The sequence below is a fragment of the Parasteatoda tepidariorum genome, chromosome 6 (assembly GCF_043381705.1).
Source record: "Parasteatoda tepidariorum isolate YZ-2023 chromosome 6, CAS_Ptep_4.0, whole genome shotgun sequence".
Taxonomy (NCBI): domain Eukaryota; kingdom Metazoa; phylum Arthropoda; class Arachnida; order Araneae; family Theridiidae; genus Parasteatoda; species Parasteatoda tepidariorum.
In genome coordinates this window covers 72,768,339-72,794,324 of record NC_092209.1, presented here as the reverse complement: position 1 = coordinate 72,794,324, position 25,986 = coordinate 72,768,339, and the positions used below count along the sequence as shown (strand labels likewise).

General features: G+C 28.4%; 1 protein-coding gene across 7 annotated transcripts in view; it reads left to right on the top strand.

Moving 5' to 3' along the window:
* LOC107454101 (protein kinase C and casein kinase substrate in neurons protein 1) overlaps positions 1–25,986 on the top strand; it is a 64,642-nt gene that overhangs the window by 31,442 nt on the left and 7,214 nt on the right. For 2 of the 7 annotated variants that reach the window (XM_043039955.2, XM_043039956.2), the window contains exons 2-8: positions 9,719–9,947; positions 12,673–12,872; positions 12,959–13,096; positions 16,159–16,385; positions 17,945–18,065; positions 19,435–19,539; positions 25,428–25,549. In XM_043039955.2, the coding sequence (XP_042895889.1) occupies positions 9,734–9,947; positions 12,673–12,872; positions 12,959–13,096; positions 16,159–16,385; positions 17,945–18,065; positions 19,435–19,539; positions 25,428–25,549 (1,127 nt within the window). In that variant the 5' untranslated portion in view covers positions 9,719–9,733. Of the gene's footprint in view, positions 1–3,747; positions 3,965–9,718; positions 9,948–12,672; positions 12,873–12,958; positions 13,097–16,158; positions 16,386–17,944; positions 18,066–19,434; positions 19,540–25,427; positions 25,593–25,986 lie in introns of those variants that run through there. The other 5 variants (XM_071182615.1, XR_011637055.1, XM_071182616.1 and 2 more) reach the window with 5 other exon arrangements.

The window sequence follows — 25,986 nt, the reverse complement described above, 5'->3', positions numbered from 1 at the left end:
CCTTATGACCGCTCTGATAGCTTTCATCCTAATACCTTAATCGGACCGACAATAAAACCCATTGTAAAATAATGGCTTCCATTTGTAAGTTGTTCTAAAAAGAGTATTTTCAACCCTTTTAAAATGTCCTCTCTGATATTAACGAAGTGTTTGTGATAGCGTAATAAATAATATGCGTTTTCATGTTTGTAAATTTTATATGTTTTTATGAGGATTTTAATGGGGGTTAAATGTTTTAGAAAATATAGTTTCTATTCCGTGGAATTCTTTGACTCAATTAGCCTGTGATGTTTTGGGGGTCATTTAAATATTACCTAAGCAACTGAGAACGTTTCACGGTTTTTTGCTATTTAGAAAGGCGACTTATATTATGCGATTAATTCTTACGTGATATGCTAAAGTTCTGTATTCGAAGAATCCCTCTTTAATTGAGGAATTACATTTTCGAGAAGAAGAAAAAAACACATAAAAATAAGGTACGGTCTCGAATCACTGGTGTTTTTTGCCTCACATTGCACCATTTCTAAAATGAGTGAAAATATAAACGATAATAACCCCCCAAATCCACGAAACAATGATAATTTGAAACGTAGCTCACCGGCAGACGATCTGTGAAGATGCAAAATATATTTATTTTAACTAACTGAGCTAAATTTTAAGTGCATAGAAAAAGGTGCAGTTGGGACAAAAAGCTCATATAAAGTTTCAATGTGTTTTAAACGAAAAGCTATTTTCAAGTCTTCATATGATTTAAAAGTCAGAAGATATTGTTGCTTATTCATAAAATTATTAATTGCCTTTTTGTTTAAATAAGCATTAAATATATTTAAAACTTGCATAATTGGGCATTGTTGACTTTTACGTACTCAATTCCTTAATTCTGTGCCGAGGTATTGAAATATCTTTTTATAATTTATTATAACAAAAAAAATTTATAATAATGAGTAAACTTGTTGATTTTTTAATTTCATTGCCCTAAGCACTTAAAATTTTTGAAAACTATGAATTTAATAGCTCATACACATCGCAGAACAATAAAATAGTTCAAGCATGATATTTACACTCTTTTCACCGTAAGCATCAACAACTAAATACTTGTTTTCTAAAGAGTCAATAAATTAGATCCATCATTCAAAACAACTAATCATCTCAATTCGGAAAAAATCTATCCCGATTAAAACTAGGGATGCGAACTTCCCTTCTAAACATAAGAAAAACCTTGAACTTCTAGGTCACTATCATCTCTCTTTATCCTCATCTTCTATGGAAGATGATGGGATTCAATCGCCTCGCACCGTCGGCTGTACATCCTCAGCTCCGAGTATCGCTACATGATTAATTTTTTTTTCTTTAAATTTTATTTTTAATAACTATGATGTATTTGTGATGCGAACCGAAGAACATTTTCGGTGAAATAAATTCACGCCTCGCGAGTTTTGTGTGTCGTCCTTTGCGAAGCTTAATTTGCGGAGATGACTGGATCTCACGTTTTGAGCCGAGTTACTGGCACAGTTCCGGCGTGTCGGTGGAAAAGTTAATAGTGCATTTTTGCGATAGTTTTCAACATTTTACACTGTGCTTAGACCCTCATTCAAACTCGAAAAGAGAGTGAATGATGGTTTTTATCAAAATGATGAAAGACACTTTTATGTTGCGAAAAGTCGTCTGTCGTTTTCGATGCTATCGTTTTGAATAATTAAGATTTCGAATAATTCGAATTAGATTTTGAAGAATTAGAAAGTGTAGAGAATGAATAATATCTTTTATCAAAATGAATGACATTTTTATGTAGCGGAACGCGACTTATCGTTCTTTTGCTATCATTTTAAAGAATTAAACTGCGTGGAACGAATTTTAAAATGCTAACTGTTTAAAATTGGTAATTAGAAAACGATTTTGGAAACATTATTTTTATAAATCGTTTGCTTAAAGAAAAAGTTTTATTATAATTTTAAAGCATGCAGTTTATATTTTTTTTTTTTTTNTAAAGCATGCAGTTTATATATTTTTTTTTAAATAAGGCAAAGAACATGAAAGGCCTTTTGGAATCACAAATCGTTGTGCCATCAAAATTATTCTACAGCAATGATTTACTAGTTATGTAAAATGTAAAGCTTATTTTAAACGTCTATCAGTTATAAATTGAACACTCATATTAATCAATATAAAGTCTTTTTTTTTTAAATAATAAATTAGCAGAAAATGTTACTGAAATCTTGCCTGTTTATTGGAATGATCCAAAAATAAAAACAAGCATCCCACAAGTTCGTAACTGATAATAAAATCTGGAAAAAAAGAATACGATTAGTTAAATTTTATCTATCTAGTTTTTACTAATTGTACATTTTAAACCACATTTTTACACTCAATAAGTTTTCATGTAATGAATTGAATATAGAATATCATATGCATAATTTCGATATTCCTAACTAATAATTCGTTATTGCCGCTTTCAAAATACATTCGTTTTGCTTTAATCAAAGTTTCTCTGCCTTAAAATAGATAATTCTATTATTTTAATTTTGTGTGAATCATATGAACGTTTTTCTTCTACATTGCATTGTATGTTGATACTATATTTGGTTAATTAAAATTAAATAATTAAAAGAAATCGGGTGTCATTTAACTGTCCTAAAATAATGTTTTAAATGAAGCACGAGAGTTACCAAACTTTAAAAATAAGCTTTATATGTATTTTTATAAGGATTGCAAATCATATTGTATAGGTTTGGGGGGAAGAAGGTATTTCCAAAAAAATTATGAGTTTATTTGATTTCAATCAAATAGTAGGCTTTTTGCACGCACTACTGACGAGCAAATTTAAATTGTTGGAGGTAGTTTCTAAAATTATTTTGTTACCAAAAACCAAATTCATACGGTAAACAGCATAAATACCACCCCACCCCCAAGAAAATGTAACATTGGCGTTATTTGTCTAGACTAAATTTATTTTTCAATTTTTTAAATATTTTTGGCATTAAAATTATTCATCAATAGAAAAAAATAAGTATCGTTTTCTAATGGTAAAAGACTTTATTAACAGAGTTTTTGAATTATTAATAACTTAAAAATGTAAAAATAGCCGTTTTCGGGCTATCTGTAAGGGCTAAATATACAGCCAAAAGGTTTTGGTCTTCAATGTTTACAAGTATCTTGAATATTTGTTCCATTTGTCACTAGGAAAGACTATTCTTTAATGGCAAAATTTAGGCAAAACGCTTAAATGCCAAAAAAATTGCTATATTTGAGCTTTTAACCACATTTACATAAAAATAAATGTTTTTTTTTTTTCTTCCTCCTTTTTCTTAACAAAAGAATTTGTACTGTAATCATACATGGTGTAAATATTCTATTTTTATTTCTGATAAATACCTTTCTCATTCCATTGCATCATAAAAATAACCATCTCACCTGTCATCCGAAATACATATTTTGCTCATCATTCTTCACTACTACACCGAATTCGTTCATTGGCACCAAATTAGCTTCGGGCTCTTTTTTCCCGTCATCTTCGCGTGACCATTTATCCTGTCCGTGGCTGTAGCAATAGCACCAAACGATGCGTTGACAGTTTTCCTTTTTTATTCTTCTTGGACGAGATGCTCCTTTTGATTCGCAAATGGGCCTCTTTCGGTATTTTTCTGGGTGTTTAGAAAGAGAAAATGTCTCTTTATTTTTTTTGATGAATAGAAAAAAAGAGGGGGAAATCACGAGAGCGTTACCGAATGAAATCGCTTTTCCAATAATGTCTTCGGCTTTTCGGATCTGTGCATTGGTGGACATAGTAGCTCTGTGTGCTTAGGTTGTTTTCGAAGGAATTTTTGAAATATTTGTACGTTATTGTTATTGTGGTCTTATTTTGTTTGAAGATGGGGATTTACGCCCGAAATGTCATTTGGAATTGATTTATTAAGCTGAATTATTATTATTTTTTTTCATTCGTGCTTGATTCTTTAAAAAAATGGTGAGTAAATTACGTTCTATTTATGATTGATTATATTGGAATAATTTTCTGCTGTGAGCCCTTTTTTTTTTGTTGCGACTTAATACTATAATAATACTTGTAATTACTATACTTAAATAATACTTTTACACTGACATACTTAATACTACTTTTAATATATACTTAATATGTATACTTAATATGTATACTTAATATGTATAATGTATAATAATACTTTTAATATGTACTTAAATTAATAATACTACTAAAATAATACTTTTTTTAAAAATTATTTTTTTATTGAAAAAAATTGTGAGTCATTTTAGACTTAATCCTGATTAAATTAATATAGTTTTTTAATTTATTTTATAAAATTTGTTATTATCTCAGCATATCATTAGTGAAATTTCCAACTGTTTTTCTCTCTTCTGTGGTGCAGATTTAAACTGGCATTGTCATTTATTTTATTATATTATTATTTATTTTTATTGTATTTGTAGTTTAGAAGGGCATTATTTATTTTACGTTCACCTTAAAAAAAAATTCTATTTTTTTCTTCTCGTTAAAAGATAATCCATATAGTTTGATTTTTCTTTGCAAGACAAATTGCATACTTCTCACTATTCGATCGCTATTTCTTTTTAAGTGTTTCTTGGAATTTTTTTTCTATATTTTTAAAAAAAATCCGCGTACAAAACAACATACCAAAAATATTTAGAAACAATATTGAAGGAGATAAATATGATATCCAATTCAACAATCGCATTCTTGTCCTCGTCATTTAAAACTTATTTTTGAGTTCAATTGTACAAAAAAAAGAACAAAAAAATTTTTTTTTATCCTTATACATTTCTGTTTATTGAATATTATTGTGTCTGGTGCTTACTTATCTTTACCTATTTTGCACAACGAAATATGAACCATATATTTTTTTCCATTCCACGACTCTTTCAATTCCTACTATACTAGTTCACACTCTCCCTATATATATTTATATATCTTGATGAAAATTTTCAATAAATATTAAAATACTTCTTATTCATCCACTCAAGTACAAATACATTTTTTAAAACTTGTAGTGGATGACACTTGGATGTTAATACAGTTTTTTCAATATTAATTAAATTTAATTAATTAATTTTGTTTTATATGGAAGGAAAAAAAAATTCTCTTATGGAGGACATTGAGCAGGATATAAATTTAGGAATAAATACCGTCAAAGAACATAGAAATTATAGACCACCATCAGCTTCTTAAATTAGAAACTAAAAGAATAGAAAGCGATTAAATAGTAACAAACAAAAATAATAGTCCAACACCATGTATAGAAAGGAAAATTGCAGGGAAATTCGCTTTCTATTTTGCCACTTAATATTGTGATTCTGTCATATGTATATACATATTTATATTAATTGTAATTATTTAATAAGAAGTAACTAAAATAAAAAATTTCTTTGTTTGACTTAAGTAAGAATTGACTTTAATTATTTTTATATATATTACTTGTTCTATTAGGTCTAATTTAATACTCCAGTTTTTATACCTTAATATCTTTTATAGTTTGTTTCAATTACATTAAAAGCTAATGCCCTGTGCTTATTATTACTCACCAATCCTCGAAACCAGTGGTTCCCAAAAGGTGTTCTGCGGAATCAATCTTAGGGTTCCGTAGAGAGGTCATTGGGGTTCCTTGAGTTTAAATTCTTTTTTCTTATCTTTTTTGATTATTTCTTTTCTTTATTATGCCTTTTCTTTTTTTCTTTAAAGATAAAAAACAGTTGAGTTTTTAAACCTGAAACTATGTTCGTATCCTACCAATAATCTATTATTTATTTAATATTTCGAATAATTTTATGAAACTATTTTAGTAAAGTGCCAATAAAAAAAATAAAAAATTCATCAATATTTATCATCAATATAAAATAAAATAACCAAATTCAAGAATAAGGAATAATTTTACTCTGAAAACCATTCTTACAGTTTGTGAGTCCTTTTTTTAAAAAAAAACAAAAACATAATTGTGCTTAAATATCAATTTACGTGTACGTCAAAAACTACTAAATTAGAAATCATTCTTGACCTTCTAAAATAAAAACTTATTGTAAGTACTTTTGTACTTATTGTTGTATTGTTTTCGATATAACAATGAAAACATGTTTTTCTAAATTAATTCGTCCTCTTTTTTTTTCTTTCTTTTTTTTGTTGTTAGTATATTAAAAGTTGTTAATGAACTTAATTCATAAAGTCGGGACTCCGATCATTTAGTGTTCCGTAACCGAAAAAAATTGGGAATCTCTGCTCAGAACTGCTTGATCAGTCCTTTTTAGATCGCTTCGTTTACTCTTTTCACCTATCCATCCCGCTATGGGGAAAAATTACCCATACCGTAGCTGCAAACAGAACGAAGTTTTGATCTGAGTTGATTAAAAAAGAAGGCATGCGTTTTCTTCGGAAAAAGCAACTTTGCAATTTCATTATTCCCAAAAATTACGAAATTTTAACAAAAGAAGGCGTATTTTTACAGGGGTCTGTTTAGAAGAAATTTGGGTCCGTTAACGGAACCTTCACAAAATATCTTTTCATAAAAACGGACCCTTCACAAAATAATTTATCTTTTAACCCTATGACTGTCAGGGAAATGAACAGTTTTCGTTTCATTTATTCGCACAGTATTACGTGCAAACAGTAGTCGAAAGTGGCATCTGTTTTCCACTTCCGTTCTTCCGAAAATGTCACCCTTCTCTAGCGATGCCAACTGCTCCGTCTTCTGGAATTGGTATAATAAAGTGGTAGCAAATTATGTAGTAAATTTCGTTGGAGAAGAACAGTTATACGCCTACTTTTTAATAGAGTAACCTGTAGATTGTTGCTTTAACGGTGCATTTTATATGTTACTTATAGTTTTTTATATTTAGTGGTGAAAAAATGGGTGAAATGCTAAACTGAAAGTGACTTGACTTTCGCCATCACTAGGAAATACTATCTTACAAAGCGGAGCAAGTTGGCATCTCTGGATGCGGTAGATAGCTCGCCTCACGTGTTTTAAAAATTTCTTAAAGTATTCGTAGTGCATATAAATAACAGTTTTTACGTACTTTTCGTTTTTAACATGTAAACATAGTCAATGCAGAATAATAATGCTGAACGAGCACAGCTCGTCAGCGCGCATTGGAGAAAAATTTCACTACGCGAGTAGTGCTCGTTACTAAACATTACGGTCAAAATCTTGCTCCCGAGCGGAACTCGTTCATTATGAGGCACGATTTGATTGCGAGCTGAACTCGTTCATAACCGTCAAAGGGTTAATCGGGCCCTTCACAAAATTGTTTATCTTCATTATCGTTTTGTTAATCGAATAAACCCTTCCCAGGAAGGGGGGGGGGAGAAAGACAGATGTAAACGAACTAAATTTTATCTTCGGCAGACGCTTCTTCCTTTATTCGTCCGAAATGAATATTCTGCGTTCAGCAGTATAGGCTTAAATACCAAATATTTCTATGTTGCATCGCTAATTTAGTAGCTGCAATTGCTGTTTATTTTTTAAAATTTAATTTTTTTATTATAATTTTATAGTGTTGAGCATAATCTTGTATGTCTTTGCAATTTAAAGACTCCCTGAAAAAGTTTTTTTGCAATAACCGACCCTATTTGCACAAATTCACAAAAGCGAACCCTGGTTGAAAGAATGTGACTTAACGTTTATTTTATATTCACAAATTACGAGTAAGTTTTTCACAATTTTACAAAAACGGACCTTTCACAAAATGTCTGGACAGACCAATGGTTTATCATTGGGCGTTAGAAATACAAAAAATAGGAATAATTAAAATATAATAGATTCCATGTTAATAGTTTTCTCTTAAGAAAGTTACCAGGTGCTTTAAAAAAATTTAAAATGTCTAAAAAAAAGTAGTGCTCTCCTATTTGAATTATATTGAATAGTATATGAATATATTATATAATTATTTGAATTATATTTAAGAACCTTATTGCTGACTATCGCTCGCAAACTCTTGGAAATGCTTGCACAATTTTTTTTCATAGGTGAAATTAGCTTCTCGCTAATTTCACCTATCATGAAATTTATATAAAATATGAGTATGTTTAAAAATTCTGAATAAAATTATAATTGCGCATATGTTTTTAATTAGAACTTTAAAAAATCCATACTTTAAAGTGATGAAACTTGCTTTACCTCAGTCAATGAAAACACTAATTCAGTGTTTTAGTTGCTAGTTTTTTGTGGCTTTTTCTAATGGTTAAAGTTATAATTTTAAAAAAAGAAATTAAGTTTATGTTTAAATAAGATTTTACATATTTGTCAGTTCATTATCCCAAGGCACAACTTTCTACCATGAAGTTTAAAATGTGCTAATAGAAATGAGAACAAGCATTTGATAATTTTTTTCATAGTTATTTTAGTTTTAAAATATTTATGCACTATTCTCAGTATTAAGTACTGATAGACATTAAAAAAATGGAAATTAAAATTGAAAAATTTATAAGCTACGTTTAGTTAAATTTTTACCTGGTAGTAAATACATTTAAATTGCCAAATTCAACCCTAAAGAAAATAAAATTTTAAATGACGCATGTATGTTTAAAAATTCCAATCAAAGATTTAAATTTTAAATTAATAAAAACATCTAAAAGGAAGACGCAAAAGCGATAATTTGAAGTGAAACTAATTTGAAATATAAAACTAATGTGAAATTACAAAAATATTCTGAAATTGAAAAAAAAAATTTTGCCTCTAGTTACCTAGTAAACACTCCAATAAAAAATTACATGAATATCGGCTGAATTCCTATTTTTACAAAATTCAAAACAAATAATAACATGGAGCATTTTTTATAAAATTTTCGTTGCAATGGGACTTCATGTACATTAAGTTGACTATAAAGGAGGTAATGTCAAGAGCAAGGCGAAACAGGTTTTATGGGCCCAGAAAAAAAAATTTATAACGGATCCCTTCCTCAAAGCAGAAAGTGCCCTTATTTTCATATTTTGGGAAAATTTTGAAGGTCTTTCGTACAAAATTAAAGTTTTCATGCAGATATAAAGATATCCTGTACAATTTTATTTTAAAATATTAATTAATAAACACTATAGTTTTTGTAATAAATTTTGGTTGGGCCCTCAGCAGTCCAGGGCCCTGGGACAATTGCTCCTCTCCCTTTTAAGTATGGCTTTGGCCAAAAGCATAACAAAAACAGGAAGAAGAAAAAAACATTTACATGGAAAGAAAATCTAATATTTCATAATCATGAACCTAATTATAAATTATTGCTTTTCCATCATGGGTTAGAACCCTCTTGCTGTCGCGCTAACCGTGGAAGGTTTTTCTCTTCATGTTAATCAAATGCAGATTAGTTCCATCAAAAAATCCTTCACGAAGGCTAGTTAATCCCAAAACTTGATTTCCCATGTCAGGGGTCTGTCTAGGTTTTTCTGAAAGGTGTCTATTTTGTGAAAATTTAGACATAATTTGTGAAAATTATATTAAGAAATCAATACAAAAATAAAATTTTAAGAAAATATATTTCGTGAAGGTACAGCTAAACAGTAGTAAATTTGGTCTGGACAAACTCCTGCATGTCTTCTGGTTTGGGTTCATATTTACAAAGCTACACAGTTGAACTTTGATAGCCCTAAACTCAGATTTGGTCAGCTATTAAACACCGGTTTTAAAATAAAATTATTGCTTTAGATTTAAACTGATGTTAAACTTTGTTCTCTTAATATATTTCTTTCATTTGGTCTTATTGTTTTTAGTTAGATAAACAGACAATGTCACACCACAGTGATGATGCGATGCTGCTTGTGGGCAGCGACAGCTTCTGGGAACCTGGTAACTACAAAAGAACAACAAAAAGGATAGAGGACAGTTTTAGATTGTGTAATGATCTCATACTTTTAATTCAAGAAAGGAGTGAAATAGAAAAAACCTATGCCAAAAGTTTGCGGAACTGGTCTAAAAAGTGGAATGAGACAATAGAAAAAGGTATGAACTTGTTTATCTATATTTTTACCTGTAAATACTTTTACTCGTCAGTTTTTACTTTGTTATTTTCTCTTACTGCACCTAAAATAAAATTTGATAGGAACATTTTATTTTGCAATTGATGATGTTGATACTTATCCCTCTGATCAAATCCATGAGTTTCTTCATCCTAAACACCTCCAAAACGGACGTATGTCTCTTCAGAATGTCTTGGCTTCCATAAGTTTGTTTATCCCAAATACCTCCAAAACGGACATAGGTCTCTTCAGAATGTTGTGGCGTCCATGAGTTCGTTCATCCTAAACACCTCCAAATCCCAAATATCTCCAAAACGGACATAGGTCTCTTCAGAATGCTGTGGCATCCATAAGTTTGTTCAACCTAAACACCTCCAAATCCCAAATATCTGCAAAACGGACATAAGTCTCTTCAGAATGTTGTGGCGTCCATGAGTTCGTTCATCCTAAACACCTCCAAATCCCAAATATCTCCAAAATGGACATAGGTCTCTTCAGAATGTTGTGGTGTCCATGAGCTCGTTCATCCTAAACACCTCTAAAACAAACATAGTAGGTCTATTTAGAATGTTGTCACATCCATGAGTTCGTTAATACTAAACGGACATAGGTCTCTTCAGAATGTCTTGGCGTCCATGAGTTTATTTATCCTAAATACCTCCAAAACATGCCTATGTCTCTTCAGAGTATCGTGGCATCCATGAGTTCGTTCATCCTAAATACCTCGAAAACATACATAGGTCTCTTCAGAATATCATAATGTACCAAGTTAACACAGTTAATCAGATGTTGCAAAATGGCTTCTGCTTTACTACATTTAGTGTAAAATGAAAATGTCTTACTGCCATGGGAAAATCTGAGAGTTTTTAAATGTCCAGTTGGCAGTCGAGTTAAAATAGATTTTGAAAATTAATTGGAGGAATAAGAAACATGACATCTAACAACGTATTGATGTTTAAAATTTTCTTTTTGCAACCCATAACTTGAGATCCCGGATGATATGGCACTCAAAAAATCATTGTCAGCACCTAATATTTTTCTGTGTTTTATTTACTTATTGTTTAATCGACAACCAGGGCTCGAAAAACCACCCGTCCTCAGCGGTCAAAAATTCCCCGCGGGCAACAAATTTCTCGAATCCGACGTCCGCGCGGCCGGCCATTTTCCCGCTGATGTTCGTGATACATTTTCAATTTTTGTTTTCTTACAAGAGTCTAGCAGCTATAGGGGTGCTCAACCTGCGGCCCGCCAACCCTCGATGTGCGGCCCGCGGCCGCAATCTGAACAAAATGAAAAAAAAAAAAAAAATTAAATATTTGTTTTTGAAAAATAATAAAAAAATCGGTAATTTAAATTTGCACTTTTAAGTTTTTGACGCACCTCCCAATATTTTTAATACATCATTATTACGATTTACGAATTTTGATTACCACTTTTGACGATTTTCGTATGTGCCGATTCCAATGACTTTTCGGTAGTTATTGCTACCCATTTTCAAGTAGTTTCTGAAATAGCGATTTTTGAAAGTTATGAAACGCTTTATTTGTGTAAACTTCATGGAAAATCTAAATGACTTAAGATCCTTTCTTCAACAGTTATTGCTGCACATTTCCGCCCGGTTTTTGAAACTTCCATATTTTAGCTCGATATTATTACGAATCGCGAGTAAAGAATCGCTCATTTAGATAACCATATTTTGACATGGCTTATTTGTAACGATTTTATCCCAAATCAAATTATTTTTCAATCGTTATTTTAGAAATTATTGCTACAAATTTCTACAAGGTTTTGAAAGTGCCGATATTTTTTATACGCTATTGCGATATTTTAATTTCAAATCCCGCATTTAAATTACATACAATATTGATGGACTTTATTTACTCCAATTTCATCTGAAATATAAAAGTATTTTGGTTATTGTTTTAGTAGCTATTACGTTTTCCCCGTGATTTANAAACAATGATGTTTATATAACAATCACCACCAACAATTGCTTTCAATATGTCGGTCTAAACACTTTGGCATGCGGCCCTTCATTGGTCAATCTGCTGTGCATGTGGCCCTTCACTGAAAAAGGTTGTGCACCCCTAGTCTAGCACCTCACTTCTAAAATGACCCTCTAATCTAGAAATCCCGTTAATTCTTTTATTACTGAATAATGTAATCCTAGTAACTACTAATTCATTGTGCAATTATGTAAATGTTTGTAATAAATAAGAGAAAATTACATTTTTATTTATTTAGAAGCTACGGGTTAGTTTCAAAGGTGGACGGGTGCGTTGTTGGACAAGCCGTCCTCGGGGACAGGTAAAATTTCTGAGTTTTTTTCGAGCCCTGTCGGCAACTATTTTAGTAGAAGAGCACACCAAAGTCAGATGTATTAATAAATTACAGAAATTTAAGTTTTTCTAGAGGTTTCTTTAGTATACAGATGTGTCTAAAATATGAATAAAGTTTTTTTATTATTTTTTTATTGTATTCACTCATTGAGTACAAAGATATTTCAGGTACAGATGCATATTTACAAAAATGCTTTTTCTCTTTACTATTTATGTGTAACATATGCGAGACAAAACAGTGAAATTGTCTTGAAATTTTTTTTTTTTTAAACTAGGTTCAGAAGCTTGAAATATTTTACAAATGTATGGCATACAATTTCAGGAAGAAATTTTTTAACACTACTATTAACTAGATGTTGTATTTTGTAGGTCCTGAATATGGTACAACAGAAGCTGCCTGGAAAGCTGTTCTCATTGAAGCAGATAGGCGCTGTGACATGCACCTTAGAGTTAAAGACCAGCTCCTAAATGATACAGTAACACAAATTAAACTGTGGCAAAAAGACAACTTCCATAAAACTATGATGAATATTAAAGAAAAAAAGGAAATGGATGATAGTTTTAAGAAAGTAACTAAGTACTAGATTATTTCAGAGCAATTAAAACTATCCAATTAAAACTTTCTAAATATACATTTTAATGGTTTATGTTTTAGGCTCAAAAGTCCTGGGCAAAGCTTTTAGCGAGAGTCAATAAATCCAAAGCCGACTATCATCAAGCTTGTAAAAACGAAAGGTCGGCTGTCAACCAAGAAAGAAATGCTTCGGCAGATACCTCATTATCACCTGATCAAGTAATTCCTTTCATAGATTTCAATGAGTTCAAAACTTTAAGAATCTTCACTAGGATTTACTAAATCTAAGGTTTTATAAATATCATATAAGAGCAGTGTGGCAAAAAAAAAAAAAAACGGACCACTCTGAATAACTTTTGGTCTATTACTTAAATTTTCTCGTTTTGGGAATCAATCATAATGGCTCAAATGTGACATCAAATAAGCTACTTAATAAGTGCAAGCGATATTTTAAGTTACAAAATTAGATCCAAAAACCTACTGTGTCTGAACAAACATACACTTTTTTCCAAGGAATTTGGATTTATGCCTCCAAAATATTAGGGAATATAATATTACATCAAATAAGCTACTTAATAAGTGCAGGCGATATTTTAAGTTACAAAATTAGACCCAAAAACCTACTGTCTCTGAATAAACATACCCTTTTTTTCCAAGGAATTTGGATTTATGCCTCCAAAATATTAGGGAATGTAATATTTGCAAATTTACTCAAAATATAAGCAATCTGAGAAATATGGTCCCCATAGTTTGGTCTGGAGAGTGCTCCTAAGTTTGGACCCCTTAATGTTAATTTTACTTTTTACATATTTTTCTATATCTCAAGAACTTTTTAAGCGAATGGAAAAATTTTTACACTCAATTATAAAATTTGTTTATCCAAAGATAATTTCCATGCAAAAAATAACTTTTAGTAGATATTTATTATTTTTCATTATTTTATATGAGAATGGTCGAAAAAATTTTGAATTGTAAGGTATACAATTTTTTGCATAATTTTAAAGAATGTAATTTTATATTACAAAATTAGAGTAGAATTGGTCAATTAGTTCCTGAGAAATTGACTTTAAAAAAAGTCAGATACTTAAAAATTGATTTCTCATGAACTGTTAGACCGATTTTTCCCACAAATTTCTCCCAAAATACTTGATCCAAGAGTTCGCTTGTCTTCAGGATTGGGTTAAAAATTACAAGGCTATTGAATTGAACATTAGTTGTCGTAAACTCAAAAATTAGGTCTGCTATTCAAAGATGGCTATAAAATAAGGTATATTTTCAATCCCCTGATCGGTATAGATCAGGGAATTGAAAGTTCACCTAACTGGTGTTCCAGGTTCAAATTTCAATATAGGTTGGTCGATTATATACTACTCCCAGCTGGCACAACACCACAGTTCTGACTTAAAATATCCCCAGTCGTGTGACTGGGAATATAAATTTCACTTGTACAGTTCCTCAACAAGTAATGCTATTGCATGTTAGGTTCCTATGCTTGATACAGGAGTTCCATTGTCTTCATGCTAGGTTCAGAAATTCCAGGTTGCGAGTACTATAAAATTGAACATTAATAGCCGTACATTTGTTAAAAAATGAAATTATTTTGTATGCCACAATCATTTTTATTATAGCTAGGCTAAATTACTGCTTTTAAAATTTTTATGGCTGTAAGTACCAACTGAGTTAATTTTGATCATTATCCACTCTTTCTCATTTAGCTTGAAACATATATAGAAAACAGTACGATAAATTTTGTGAGCTGTACTTGTTCCTAATTGTATGAAATATGTACTTATGTTAGGTAATTGAAGTGCATCTTAGTTAACTTGAAGAAGTTATTATTAATATTTTTTTAAATTGTCTTCTTGCAGGTCGTTACAATCTAAGAGCAATTTGATATGATTTTTTATAAAATTTAAACGTATCATTTTGTTCAAATATGTGAAAGGCAAATTTAAAACATCAACAACAAAAAAACATCACATTATGGCATAAGGTTATATACAGCATAGGTAATATCTTCATTAAGACAACCTTTATCTGCAAATCTTTTCATCGGCATAATTTCTTTTCGTTTCAGATAAAAATTTGGAAATCTTACAAGTCTGTAATTGTAAGTAAAAGCAAACAATCTAGTTTAGCCTAGGATCAGCTAATGATACGAAACTTAAACATACAAACTCCGTTTCATAGCTTCTCGAAAATAAACTATTTGGTTTAAGAATTGGCTGGGAAGTTTTACTTTTATTGTTTTTGTTCCTGTCATAATTTAGTTTAGCCAATATCCAATTAAATTACTGCTTAGTTTTTGCTAAGTAAAAGATATCATTTACAGCTTTTAATTGCTGACAGAGATTGGTCTTGGGTCTCATTAATGCATTCAAAAATTAGTCTAATTATCATATACAACCGCACACATAAAGGTTTCAAATTTTAAATAGGGAATGATAGGATCAGATTGTCTACTATGATATTGGCTGGTAAACTATTACTAAAAAAATAAATAAACAAAAGTTTTTAATTATATAAAAATTCTTGCAAAGCTGGATAACTAATTTCTTTAATATAAAAAAGACATTACTGACACCATTGCTATTACAGAAATTTTTTTGCTGTGCTTCTGAATGTGAAAACTAATAGATGAAAAAATATTATATTTTGCTTATTTCTAAGGAAAACTTATATCAGGGGAATTATAAATCTTTGTAACTGTTATGCCTGAAGATAAATACTACATCTGACTTAGTTTAAATTTTTAATTACTGTCAGAGTAATTAGTTTTTTTACGGTATTCAGAATTTTAAGTGTGAAAAAAAAAACAATGGCTTTAAAATTAATATTTTTACCAGTCATTCAGAGAGCAATAGTGAGTAAGGGTTTAATCCCTGTAGTATTTAAATTAGAAATAAGGTAAGAGTTTTTTAAAGTGTAAAATTAAAAGTGTATTAAAAATGTGTTTTGTGCAATTATTAAAAGTGTGTTTTGCCCCTAACATCTTTGGATTTCTATTTTCAGTTTTTTAGTTCTTTACCATGCTTTATCTTGCTTTCAATTTACATGAAATAATTAAAATTGTTTATCCTGTTTAGGTTAAACTATTAAATACTTATACCATTCAAAATTTATCAGTTATTAGTAATCAATTTTTTTTAAAAAAAATTTAAAAATTTCTAATAGTTTACTGTATTTTCTTTAGTAGTGTGTTACAGAATTTTTTAATTTATTATTATTATTACTGATTCACTTTGTACTATTGTTCTTTAGACATTTTTTATTTCATTTAGGTCACTAAACTACAGGACCGTGTTACTAAATGTAAATTTGAAGCACAGAGAGCGAAAGAGAGATATCAACAAGCCTTAGAAGAAATCAATGATTATAATGCCAAGTATATGGAAGACATGACAGTTGTATTTGATAAGTGCCAAGAATTTGAAGAAAAGCGATTAGATTTTTTTAAAGAAATGCTTTTTGGTATTCATGGTTGCCTTAACATTTCAACAGATCCTGAGTAAGTAACATTAATCTAAACATTTCTATGTAATGACATAAATAATGAGTTATGTATTTCTTCTTATTCGTCAAAACTGAAGTATCAGTGGTCCCAAACCTGCTTCTAACTGTATCAATGGATATTTCCTGATCCAAATCCTGTGTCAAGTTGGCTATATATTCTGAAGTAATTCAAAAAATTAAGTTATTTAATTGTTCCAATTACATACTTGCCAGCTCCAAATTAACCATATGAAGCCGAACAACTTGAAAAGTTGTTCCAAATCTCTTTATTATTTTTTGACCAACTGTATTTTTAAACTAGTTATATTTCTAATGCGATAGTGATTAGAGACATATGCATCAATTAGAAAAATCTGAAGGGAAAAAAAAAAGGACATTCAAGTTTATAGTATTACGATACACAAGTCTTAAATTGACTGGAAAAAAAATTTATAAAGCAGTGGAACCAAAAAAAGAGAGTAGATAAGGTAATAAAAGAATTTTTTATTTTAGAACTCTACAATTATTAGCGAGAGCAGAGGAATGCCTGCCAAATCGGTATATTCCCCTTTTAATAATAGAAGGGATTATTTGGAGGAAATGTTGCAGAAAAACTCCCTAGTTATGTCATAATGTGCAATAAGGAGGAAAAACTACATACTTTCAATCCTTTTCATCATGGACGTCATACTGCTTGAAGGAGAGAGAAAATTATGATAATTATTTCCAAAAAATGCTTAACATTTAAAAGCAATAAGAAATTACTTAACAGAAAATAAAATATTATTAAAAAGTAAAGAATTTTTGTGAATACAGGGTTGCCCCCAGGCAACTAAAGTGCAACTATTTTTGGCTTGAGGCGACTGAGGCAACTATTTTTGCCTGAAAAGGCTAAATAAGCAGCTATTTTCAGGAAAAGGAGACTATTGGGAGACTTTTCTGTACTCCTTGCGATGTTTTTTTAAAGCATAAATTAGGTGGAAAATCTACACCCCACAAGATAGTTTCTGAACACACTGAACTTTTTTTTTTCTTAAAAAAAGAAAAATGTAGCAAATTTGAGACTTCACTTTTTAAATCGTTCAATCTGCACAGACTCCATTGTAAGTCTATTTCATTTCTCGATCACCTTTTTAATGATTATTTCTACGAAATTTCGCATGATTTTTAAAAAAAAATTATGCGATCTTACTTTGTGCGAATTTTGAGTAATCACTTTATATATNTATAAAAATGATCATATTTGCCACCAACATGACTGAATGGATCATGGTATATGACAATTAAGTGATGAAAAAAATATTAGTCATATTTTTGATGAATTTTTGTTCTTATTTAGGCAACTATTTTCCTAGTTTTTGGCTACTATTTTCATGTTTTAGACAACTAAAAGCAACTATTTTGTTCATTTTTTCTGTGGCAACCCTGTGAATATTAATGGCATTAAAGGGTTTGATTTTGATTTAAGGAGATAAAGCTTTGAAACTTTGAATTAGATTAAGAATCATAAATATTTTGACAATAAATTGGCAAAGATTTGTTAAGATTGATAAAGGAACCCTTTTTTTTTTCCAGACTTCCTCAGATATATGAAGAATATAGGCACAGTATACAAAATGCTGATGCGAAAAAAGATTTGAAATGGTGGTCCAATAATCATGGAGTTGGAATGGCTATGAACTGGCCCCAATTTGAAGTAAACATTGAAAATTCTTTTAATATAAAATATTTTTTGTTTCTCTACCTCTTATGATTTTAAAACTATCTTAGTTAAACTTATTTTCATGATTGCATTTTACTTTGTAATTCCTAAAATTTTAAACTTTTTAGTCTCAATTTATTCATACGAATGCATTAATATCATTTATTCACCTCTTTTTTACATATTTTGTCAGTTGATCTAATTGAACACAAATACTGTTCTCAGTCATAAAATAAACAACACACATTTTGAAAATACTTTATATTCCGATTTAACTAAGCTGACAAATTCAAATATTATTTTTTATTATGAAATATTAAATATAATGTTATTTTTAGTGCAAATGTATTCATTCTTGAAAAAAATCATTAAATGATTTTTACTTATTTATAATATATACTGCAATACTAGCATAGACTTAAAAAGCTTCATTTTCTACTTATTCACTTGTTAAATCATTAAAAATAAATCAAAGCTATACTGGTTATAACAGAAAATGGTCTTGCAATACTAGTTTACTTGATTAGAAAAGCTTTATTCACTTCAATAAATATATAAATAGGAAATAACATTTGACGTGTTTCAAGTGCTTAAAAATTCTTGCCAGGCGTAAATAAGGAAAAACATAAATGATTTGAAAAATAAAAACGTGAAGTTTCCAACAGAAAATTGAAGAATAAAGATGAGAAACTAAACTAGAAAAAACACAGTTGGTGTGAGAGGAGAAAAAAAAGGTGAAAAACAGAACAAGAGAAACCACAGTGGCAGAGTAGGGTAAAATGTATTTCCACGTGCCATGGAGAAGTGATGAGGAATTAATGTCGTTGACTAGGGACTCTGCATTCATACCGGTTCCAGTTTAATTAAAGACTTGTTAAAATAAAACTAGATGTAAGTATGCTGACTGTGCATTCAATTCAAAAGTAGGTTGTAAAGATTTTTTATTATTATAATATTGATATGATTGCATATTCTCCCAGTAATTGCCAATGGCAGTAGAACTTATTACAAACATTAGATGATCTAAGCAATTGCTTGCATAGAATTTAATAATATCCTATGAAGTTTTGCCAGCATACATTGTTTCGTTGTATGTTTTATAAAAACCACAAATCTCAAACAAAGAAACCAACAAAAAATCTAAATTTAATAGAAACTAAAAATTGCTTAGTTATTAAGCATAGGTGCTTGTGTTGCTCATTTATGTTACTGCTTTAAAAGTATTCTAATTTTAGCTTTTTTACTATACTTATGACAGCGTTTTTACATTGCTGGAGTGCTTTTATTGTAAATGTGTTTTTGAATTTCTATTAACTATATCTTATTTTATTCTTGTTGTCATCTGTGATTTGCTTTGTATCAGGAATATTGTGAAGAGTTCCGTGATATTGGTAAACTTAAAAAAGGAGCTGTACCAGAAAGCGGAATCCTGTTGGTCAACCAGCAGAAAATTGGAGAAGATTTGCCTGTAATAATTGTTTTGTTGTCTCTTTTTCTAGCTTTGTCTACACTAACATGGATATGGAGTCTCTCAATCTCTGCTTTTCTTCTCTTAGCTGCTCTTTTATTTGCTTAATGTGTTGTTTTGTACTGCTGTTCCAATTTACGTGTATCTGCCTTGTTAGTTCACTAGAAAAATATAATTTCTATATTATAAAATCTTTATTTGTAGCTATAAGTTTAAAAAGAAATCAAATAGTCATTAAATATTTTATATCTTTTAGATTCTATTTATATGTTAATAATTGGGTGCCAAAATTTCTTCAGGAATCAAATGATGAAACTCGTTGAGCAATTTTTATGAATAATGTTAAATTATTATTCTACTTAATGTTGGTTATTTTTAAGAAAATTAATGTTTTTTGTGCATTTCTATTAGTAATGCAATAAAATTTTTGAATATTGTTAGATTAAAAAAAAAAAAAGATTCTATAGAGTTTTTGTAAAAATGTGAGAATTTATTTTGTTTAGCTTTATTAAAAGTCAAATATTGAATTTTTATTTCTTTTATCCATTAGATCAAACTTTTTATCTAACTATCAGATTATTTATAAATTTCTTAATAAATTATTTTAACTATAAATGCATTTAAACAATCTAGTAATACACTTACTATTATCAATTCAGTATTTATCTTCAAGTCAATCTTAATACCAGACATGAAAGTTTTCAGCTTTTACTCTGAATTCAGCTTTTTTTAAAGCTCCATACATTTATTAATTTCATAATGTTTGATTGCGTTTATGTACAATTCAGCTTTTTTTGCGAACTGGTACTTTCATCCCTGTAATACTCATACTTGTCATAATTAATGTTCCAGTTTTTTATCATTTAAAGTTTTATATTTAACAAATTTTAATTTTCTTCAGAAAGAAAATGGAAAAAAAGATTCAGAAATACAAATAATCTATTTAAAAAAAAAACGCTCAAATATTTGTGCTGCCAAATTAAATTTCATTCTTTTCATGTATAAATGTTATTAACTCAATTTTAATCTTTGAAATATAAAGAAAGAAGTTTAATACTTGAAATATGCACATCATCACACTGTCAGTCAAACAATTTCATGTAGAAATGCTGTAGAGCTAACTCAAAACAGATTTCTAAATTTTTCTGTGTTTAAAAATATCTATATATCAAACAATGAATTTTGCAAATTTCTCTGAGGATCTTGTTTGCCCAAGTTTGTGTGTTGTCCAAAACTGCAATATTTTCATTGCTTTGGGACTTGTGTGCCTCTATTTTTGTAAAAACTAAGGCATATACAATAATCAACAAAATTTACTTGCGATATTCGCTCCATTTTTTATATTTTTAATTTTCAAAAACATCTATATTGTATTTAAACAACTATTATACTTATAGATAGTATTAACTCCATGGAACCAAAACTATAATTTTTTTAGGTGTTAACAAAATGTAAATGGAAATTTTTTTTGTAAAGAATTTGAAAAAACTCAGCTGTATACTTCAAAAAAAATATTTATGTGAATTTGTTTTTGTATGGTGGAGTGTTTCAATTGCATTTCTTGTCTTACACGTTTCTTCTTTTCTATCGCAAAATACAAACTATGTTAAACAGTGTAGACTCTTTTTAATTGTTGCTCATGTGCTATCTTTATGTTAATTTTTTATGTTATTAATTCTATTGTCATTGTTTGATATTTTCATGAAAAGCAGGAAAAAGCCCCAGTTACCTTTTAAGTTTTTTGAAGAAAAAATATGTGTTTAATGGCAAAAATTTTGACCTATTAGAACTACAGAAACATTTCCTTGTGTAGCATATTATTGAATTTTATTACCCTTCTCAAAAAAGCTAAATCAAGATACTCAATCCCCTCTGCAGCGGATCATCCTCCAGGATATTTCCCAGACCGTCGCCAATAGCCCATTGTGCAGCTCTAGTGCGACGTAAATTAACTACAACAAGATATTCAAAAAGAATTTATGAAGAAAAAATATAAAATAGATTTGAGTGATGTTAATATAATGATCACAATAAAGATGTATGAAATCTAATCTTACAATATGCCTTGAATAAGATAATATCCAATAATTATTGATTACAGTATTATGTCCCAAGTCGAAATATATATTTAATTTATTATTATTTAAATATAAATATATTTTTAACTTAAATATGTATTTTTAAGCTTAAGATGTATACTGATGTCAAAGTAAATCCTTAAACAATTGTATAGAAGCATTTTTGTATATCTATATCAGATTATGTATATCAGAAAATAGCTTGCTATTCCTTAATTTTAACGAAATTACACTTATTGTTGCTTGAAACATAGTATAGAATCCTTTAATTTTACTTTGATTATCAAATCAAAATTTTTTTCATTTCACGTGAAATACTTAAGTAATTATAAATGTAATATAGTGAATTTGATTAACTATTTGACCTCAGACTTAAGGGGATAACTATGCTTTGCTTGAATTATTATTTTTCCCAACCTCTTACTTTAAAGGGCACTTTTAATTGGTATGCTTCCCATTAAATGTCAAATACCATGGGCATAAACTATTTTATTTCAATGTTGGTAATAATTTTATTGCTAAAGTAAAATCTCCATAATTGGCTATTTTATTTAATTATTTTCCTCACAAAAGTTTGGCACAGTTAGAATTATTGTTAGTGGGTTGTAAGAAAAACATTAAATCCAAGTTGAAAAATAGTATTTTCACAATACATTTATAATCTAAAAGAATTAATATTTCAAAAATAAAATCAAAGTTTTTATTCTAATAAAAAATGCTAGTAATGCAATAGATTTTTCATTGCAATTCTGGTTTGTACTTATACAAATTATGAGTGCTATAAAAAATTCAGATTATTATTAATCTAAGATTGAAATTACTTAATACAAATTCCTCTGAGAATTTTTTTAAATTAAAAGTAGAAGAAAAAGCCCTTAAAAACTTAACTCTATTTTATTTTCATGTAAATTGACTACTAAGTGCTATTTTCTTTTATTCATNAAAGATACATTTTATCTAACTATCAGATTATTTATAAATTATTTTAGCAAAAAATACATTAAAACAATCTATTAATATACTTACTCTTATCAATTCAGAATTTATCTTAATACTCATACTAGTCATAATTAATGTTCCAGTTTTTAATTATTTAAAGTTTATGTTGGACAAATTTAATTTTCTTCAAAAAGAAAATGAAAAAAATTATTCATAAACATAAACTAATCTTTAAAAAAACGCTCAAATATTTTTAGTGTCTGAAATTAAATTTCATTCTTTTCATGTATAAATGTTGTTGAATCAATTTTAATCTTTGAAATATAAAGAAAGAAGTTTGAAATATGTGCATCATCACACTGTGAGTCAAACAACTTCATTTGGAAATGCTGTAGAGCTTACTCATAACAAATTTCTAAATTTTTCTACGTTAAAAAAATGTATCAAACAACAAATTTTGTAAATCTCTCTGAAGATCTTGTTTGCCCAAGTCTGCAATATTTTCATTGTTTTGGGACTTGTGTGCCTCTATTTTTGTAAAAACTAAGGCATATACAATAATCAACAAAATTTGCTTGCAATATTTGCTCTATTTTTTATATTTTTAATTTCTGAAAACATCTATAATGTGTTTAAACTCCATAGAACCTAAACTGTAATTTTTTTAGGTGTGAACAAATGTAAATGGAAAATTTTTTGTTATGAATTTTAAAAAAAAACTCAGCATACTTCAAAAATAGAATTTAAAATTTATTTTATGTAGTAATTTTTGTGAATTTGTTTTTGTATGGTGGAGTGTTCTTGTCTTACACTTTTCTTCTTTTCTATCGCAAAATACAAACTATGTTAAACAGTGTAGACTCTTTTAATTGTTGCTCATGTGCTATCTATATGTTCATTTTTTATGTTATTAATTCTATTGTCATTGTTTGATATTTTCATGAGAAGTAGGAAAAAAACCCAGTTACCTTTTTGTTTTAAGTTCATAAGATTCTTTTCAAACATTTTCTCAATATAACCATTAATAAACTTTGATACATATTATTTTTCTAAGTTTTTTAAAGAAAATGTATGTGTTAAATGGCAAAAAATTTAGACCTATTAGAAATACGGAAAACATTACATTGAATTTTATTGCCCTTCCCAAAAAAATCAAGAGACGCAATTACTCAAAAAGAATTTATGATGAAAAAATATAATTTTGATTTGGATGATATTGGTATTTTTTAAAGATCGCAATAAAGATGTATGAAACATAATCTTACAATGTGCCTTGAGTTAGATAATATCCAATAATTATTGATTACAGTATTGTTTTTATTGTATGTTATGAAATTCATAATTATTTATTTTATTTAATTAATTAGTTGCTGAAAAAAATTTTTAAATATTTTTTTTTCTATTTGGGTAACATTGTTCATTGAAATCCAATAGTAATGTAAATTGGGCAAAGAGGAAATACCAGCATTCCATGAAATATCAATATTTTATGATTATATCTCTATTTTAAATCTTTAATTAGCCCTAGTTTTTTTTTTAATAATTAAATAAAGTTAAGTTGAATTTAATTTCCAAACTTTCTTGAGCTTAGTATTCTTAAACACTAAATTTGATTATTTTTAGCACAGTTTTTCAATGGTTGATGTTGCAACCATATTATGATTTCACTTTTCAAATATTTTTTAACGTTATTTTTGAACTTTTATTTATTTACTTTCAGTGTACGTCCCAAGTTGAAATATATATTTAATTTATTATTAATTAAATATAAATATATTTTTAACTTCGAAAAATGTGTATTTTTAAGATTAAGATGTATACTGATGTGAAAGTAAATCCTTAAACAATTGTATAAAAGCATTTTTGTACATCTATATCAGAAAATAGCTTGCTGTTCCTTAATTTTAACAAAATTTCACTTATTGTAGCTTAAAACATAGTATAGAATCCTTTAGTTTTACTTTGATTATCAAATCAAAAATTTTTTCATTTCGTGCGAAATACTTAAGTAATTATAAATGTAATATAGTAAATATAATTAACTATTTGACCTTGGACTTAAGGGAATAACGATGCCTTGCTTGAATTATTATTTTTCCCAACCTCTTACTTTAAAGGGCACTTTTTATTGGTATGCTTCCCATTAAATATAAAATATCATGGGCATAACTTATTTTATTTCAATGTTGGTAATAATTTTATTGCTGAAGTAAAATCTTCATAATTGCCTATTTTATTTAATTACTTTCCACACAATAGTTTAGCACAGTTAGAGTTATTGTTAGTGGGTTGTAAGAAAAACATTAAATCAAAGTTGAAAAATAGAATTTGTTATCATTCTACTAGAGCATTTAATAGTATTTTCTCAATACATTTATAATCTAAAAGAATTAATATTTCAAAAATAAAATCAAAGTTTTTATTCTGATAAAAAATGCTAATAATGCAATAGGTTTTTCATTGCAATTCTGGTTTGTACTTATCCAAATTATGATTGCTATAAAAAATTCAGATTATTATTAATCTAATATTGAAATTACTTAATACAAATTCCGCTAGGAATTTTTTTAAATTAAAAGTAGGAGAAAAAGCCCTTAAAAACTTAGCTATATTTTATTTTCATGTAAATTGACTACTAAGTGCTATTTTCTTTTATTCATTCTAATTTTACAAATTATGTGTATGCAACTTATAATAGCAAAAGTTAACTTAATTTGTAATCTAGGAATATTCTACTGAAACTCAAAATGGTTCTAAAAAGGAAAAATGGGAACAATTTTTCAATGTTATTTCCTTTTATTCATTTTAATTTTATGAATATTGTGTGTATGCAACTTATAATAGCAAAAGTTAACTTAATTTGTGATGTAGGAATATTCTACTGAAACTCAAAATGGTTCTAAAAAGGAAAAACGGGGAACTGATGGACCAGCGACCAAAATGCGTATGGACAAAAACAAGCCATCTTCAAACCGAAATTCAGGAATCAACTTGTGAGTATGAATTCCAAATTAATATTTTCAATGAACTATTGATGTAAAAAAATTTATATTGCAGGGATGCTACATGTAACTAAAAATGTAATAAGTGGTAGATTTTTTATACATTTTTAATCTCTTTAATTATTAAATCGTAACCTCCACTCGGACTTACATTTCAAATTCCTATTTAAAGCAAAAATATTCTTAGCATTCAATTTCAATAGTAAACTGGAAAAAAATATGCTATAAAAAGTAGCTAACTTCTAATGGCTTTTTTAATAAAATTCTAAGTAGCTCTGTTAATAAAATTTTGAGTTTCATTAGTCACCATTTTTTGCCTGTGGCAATCAATATAGAAAAGGCAAATAGTTGGTCTGTGTATGTAATATAAACAGACCAAGTTTTTTCTAGGATAAAGTAAAAAGTTATTTGCTAACATTTATTTAAAT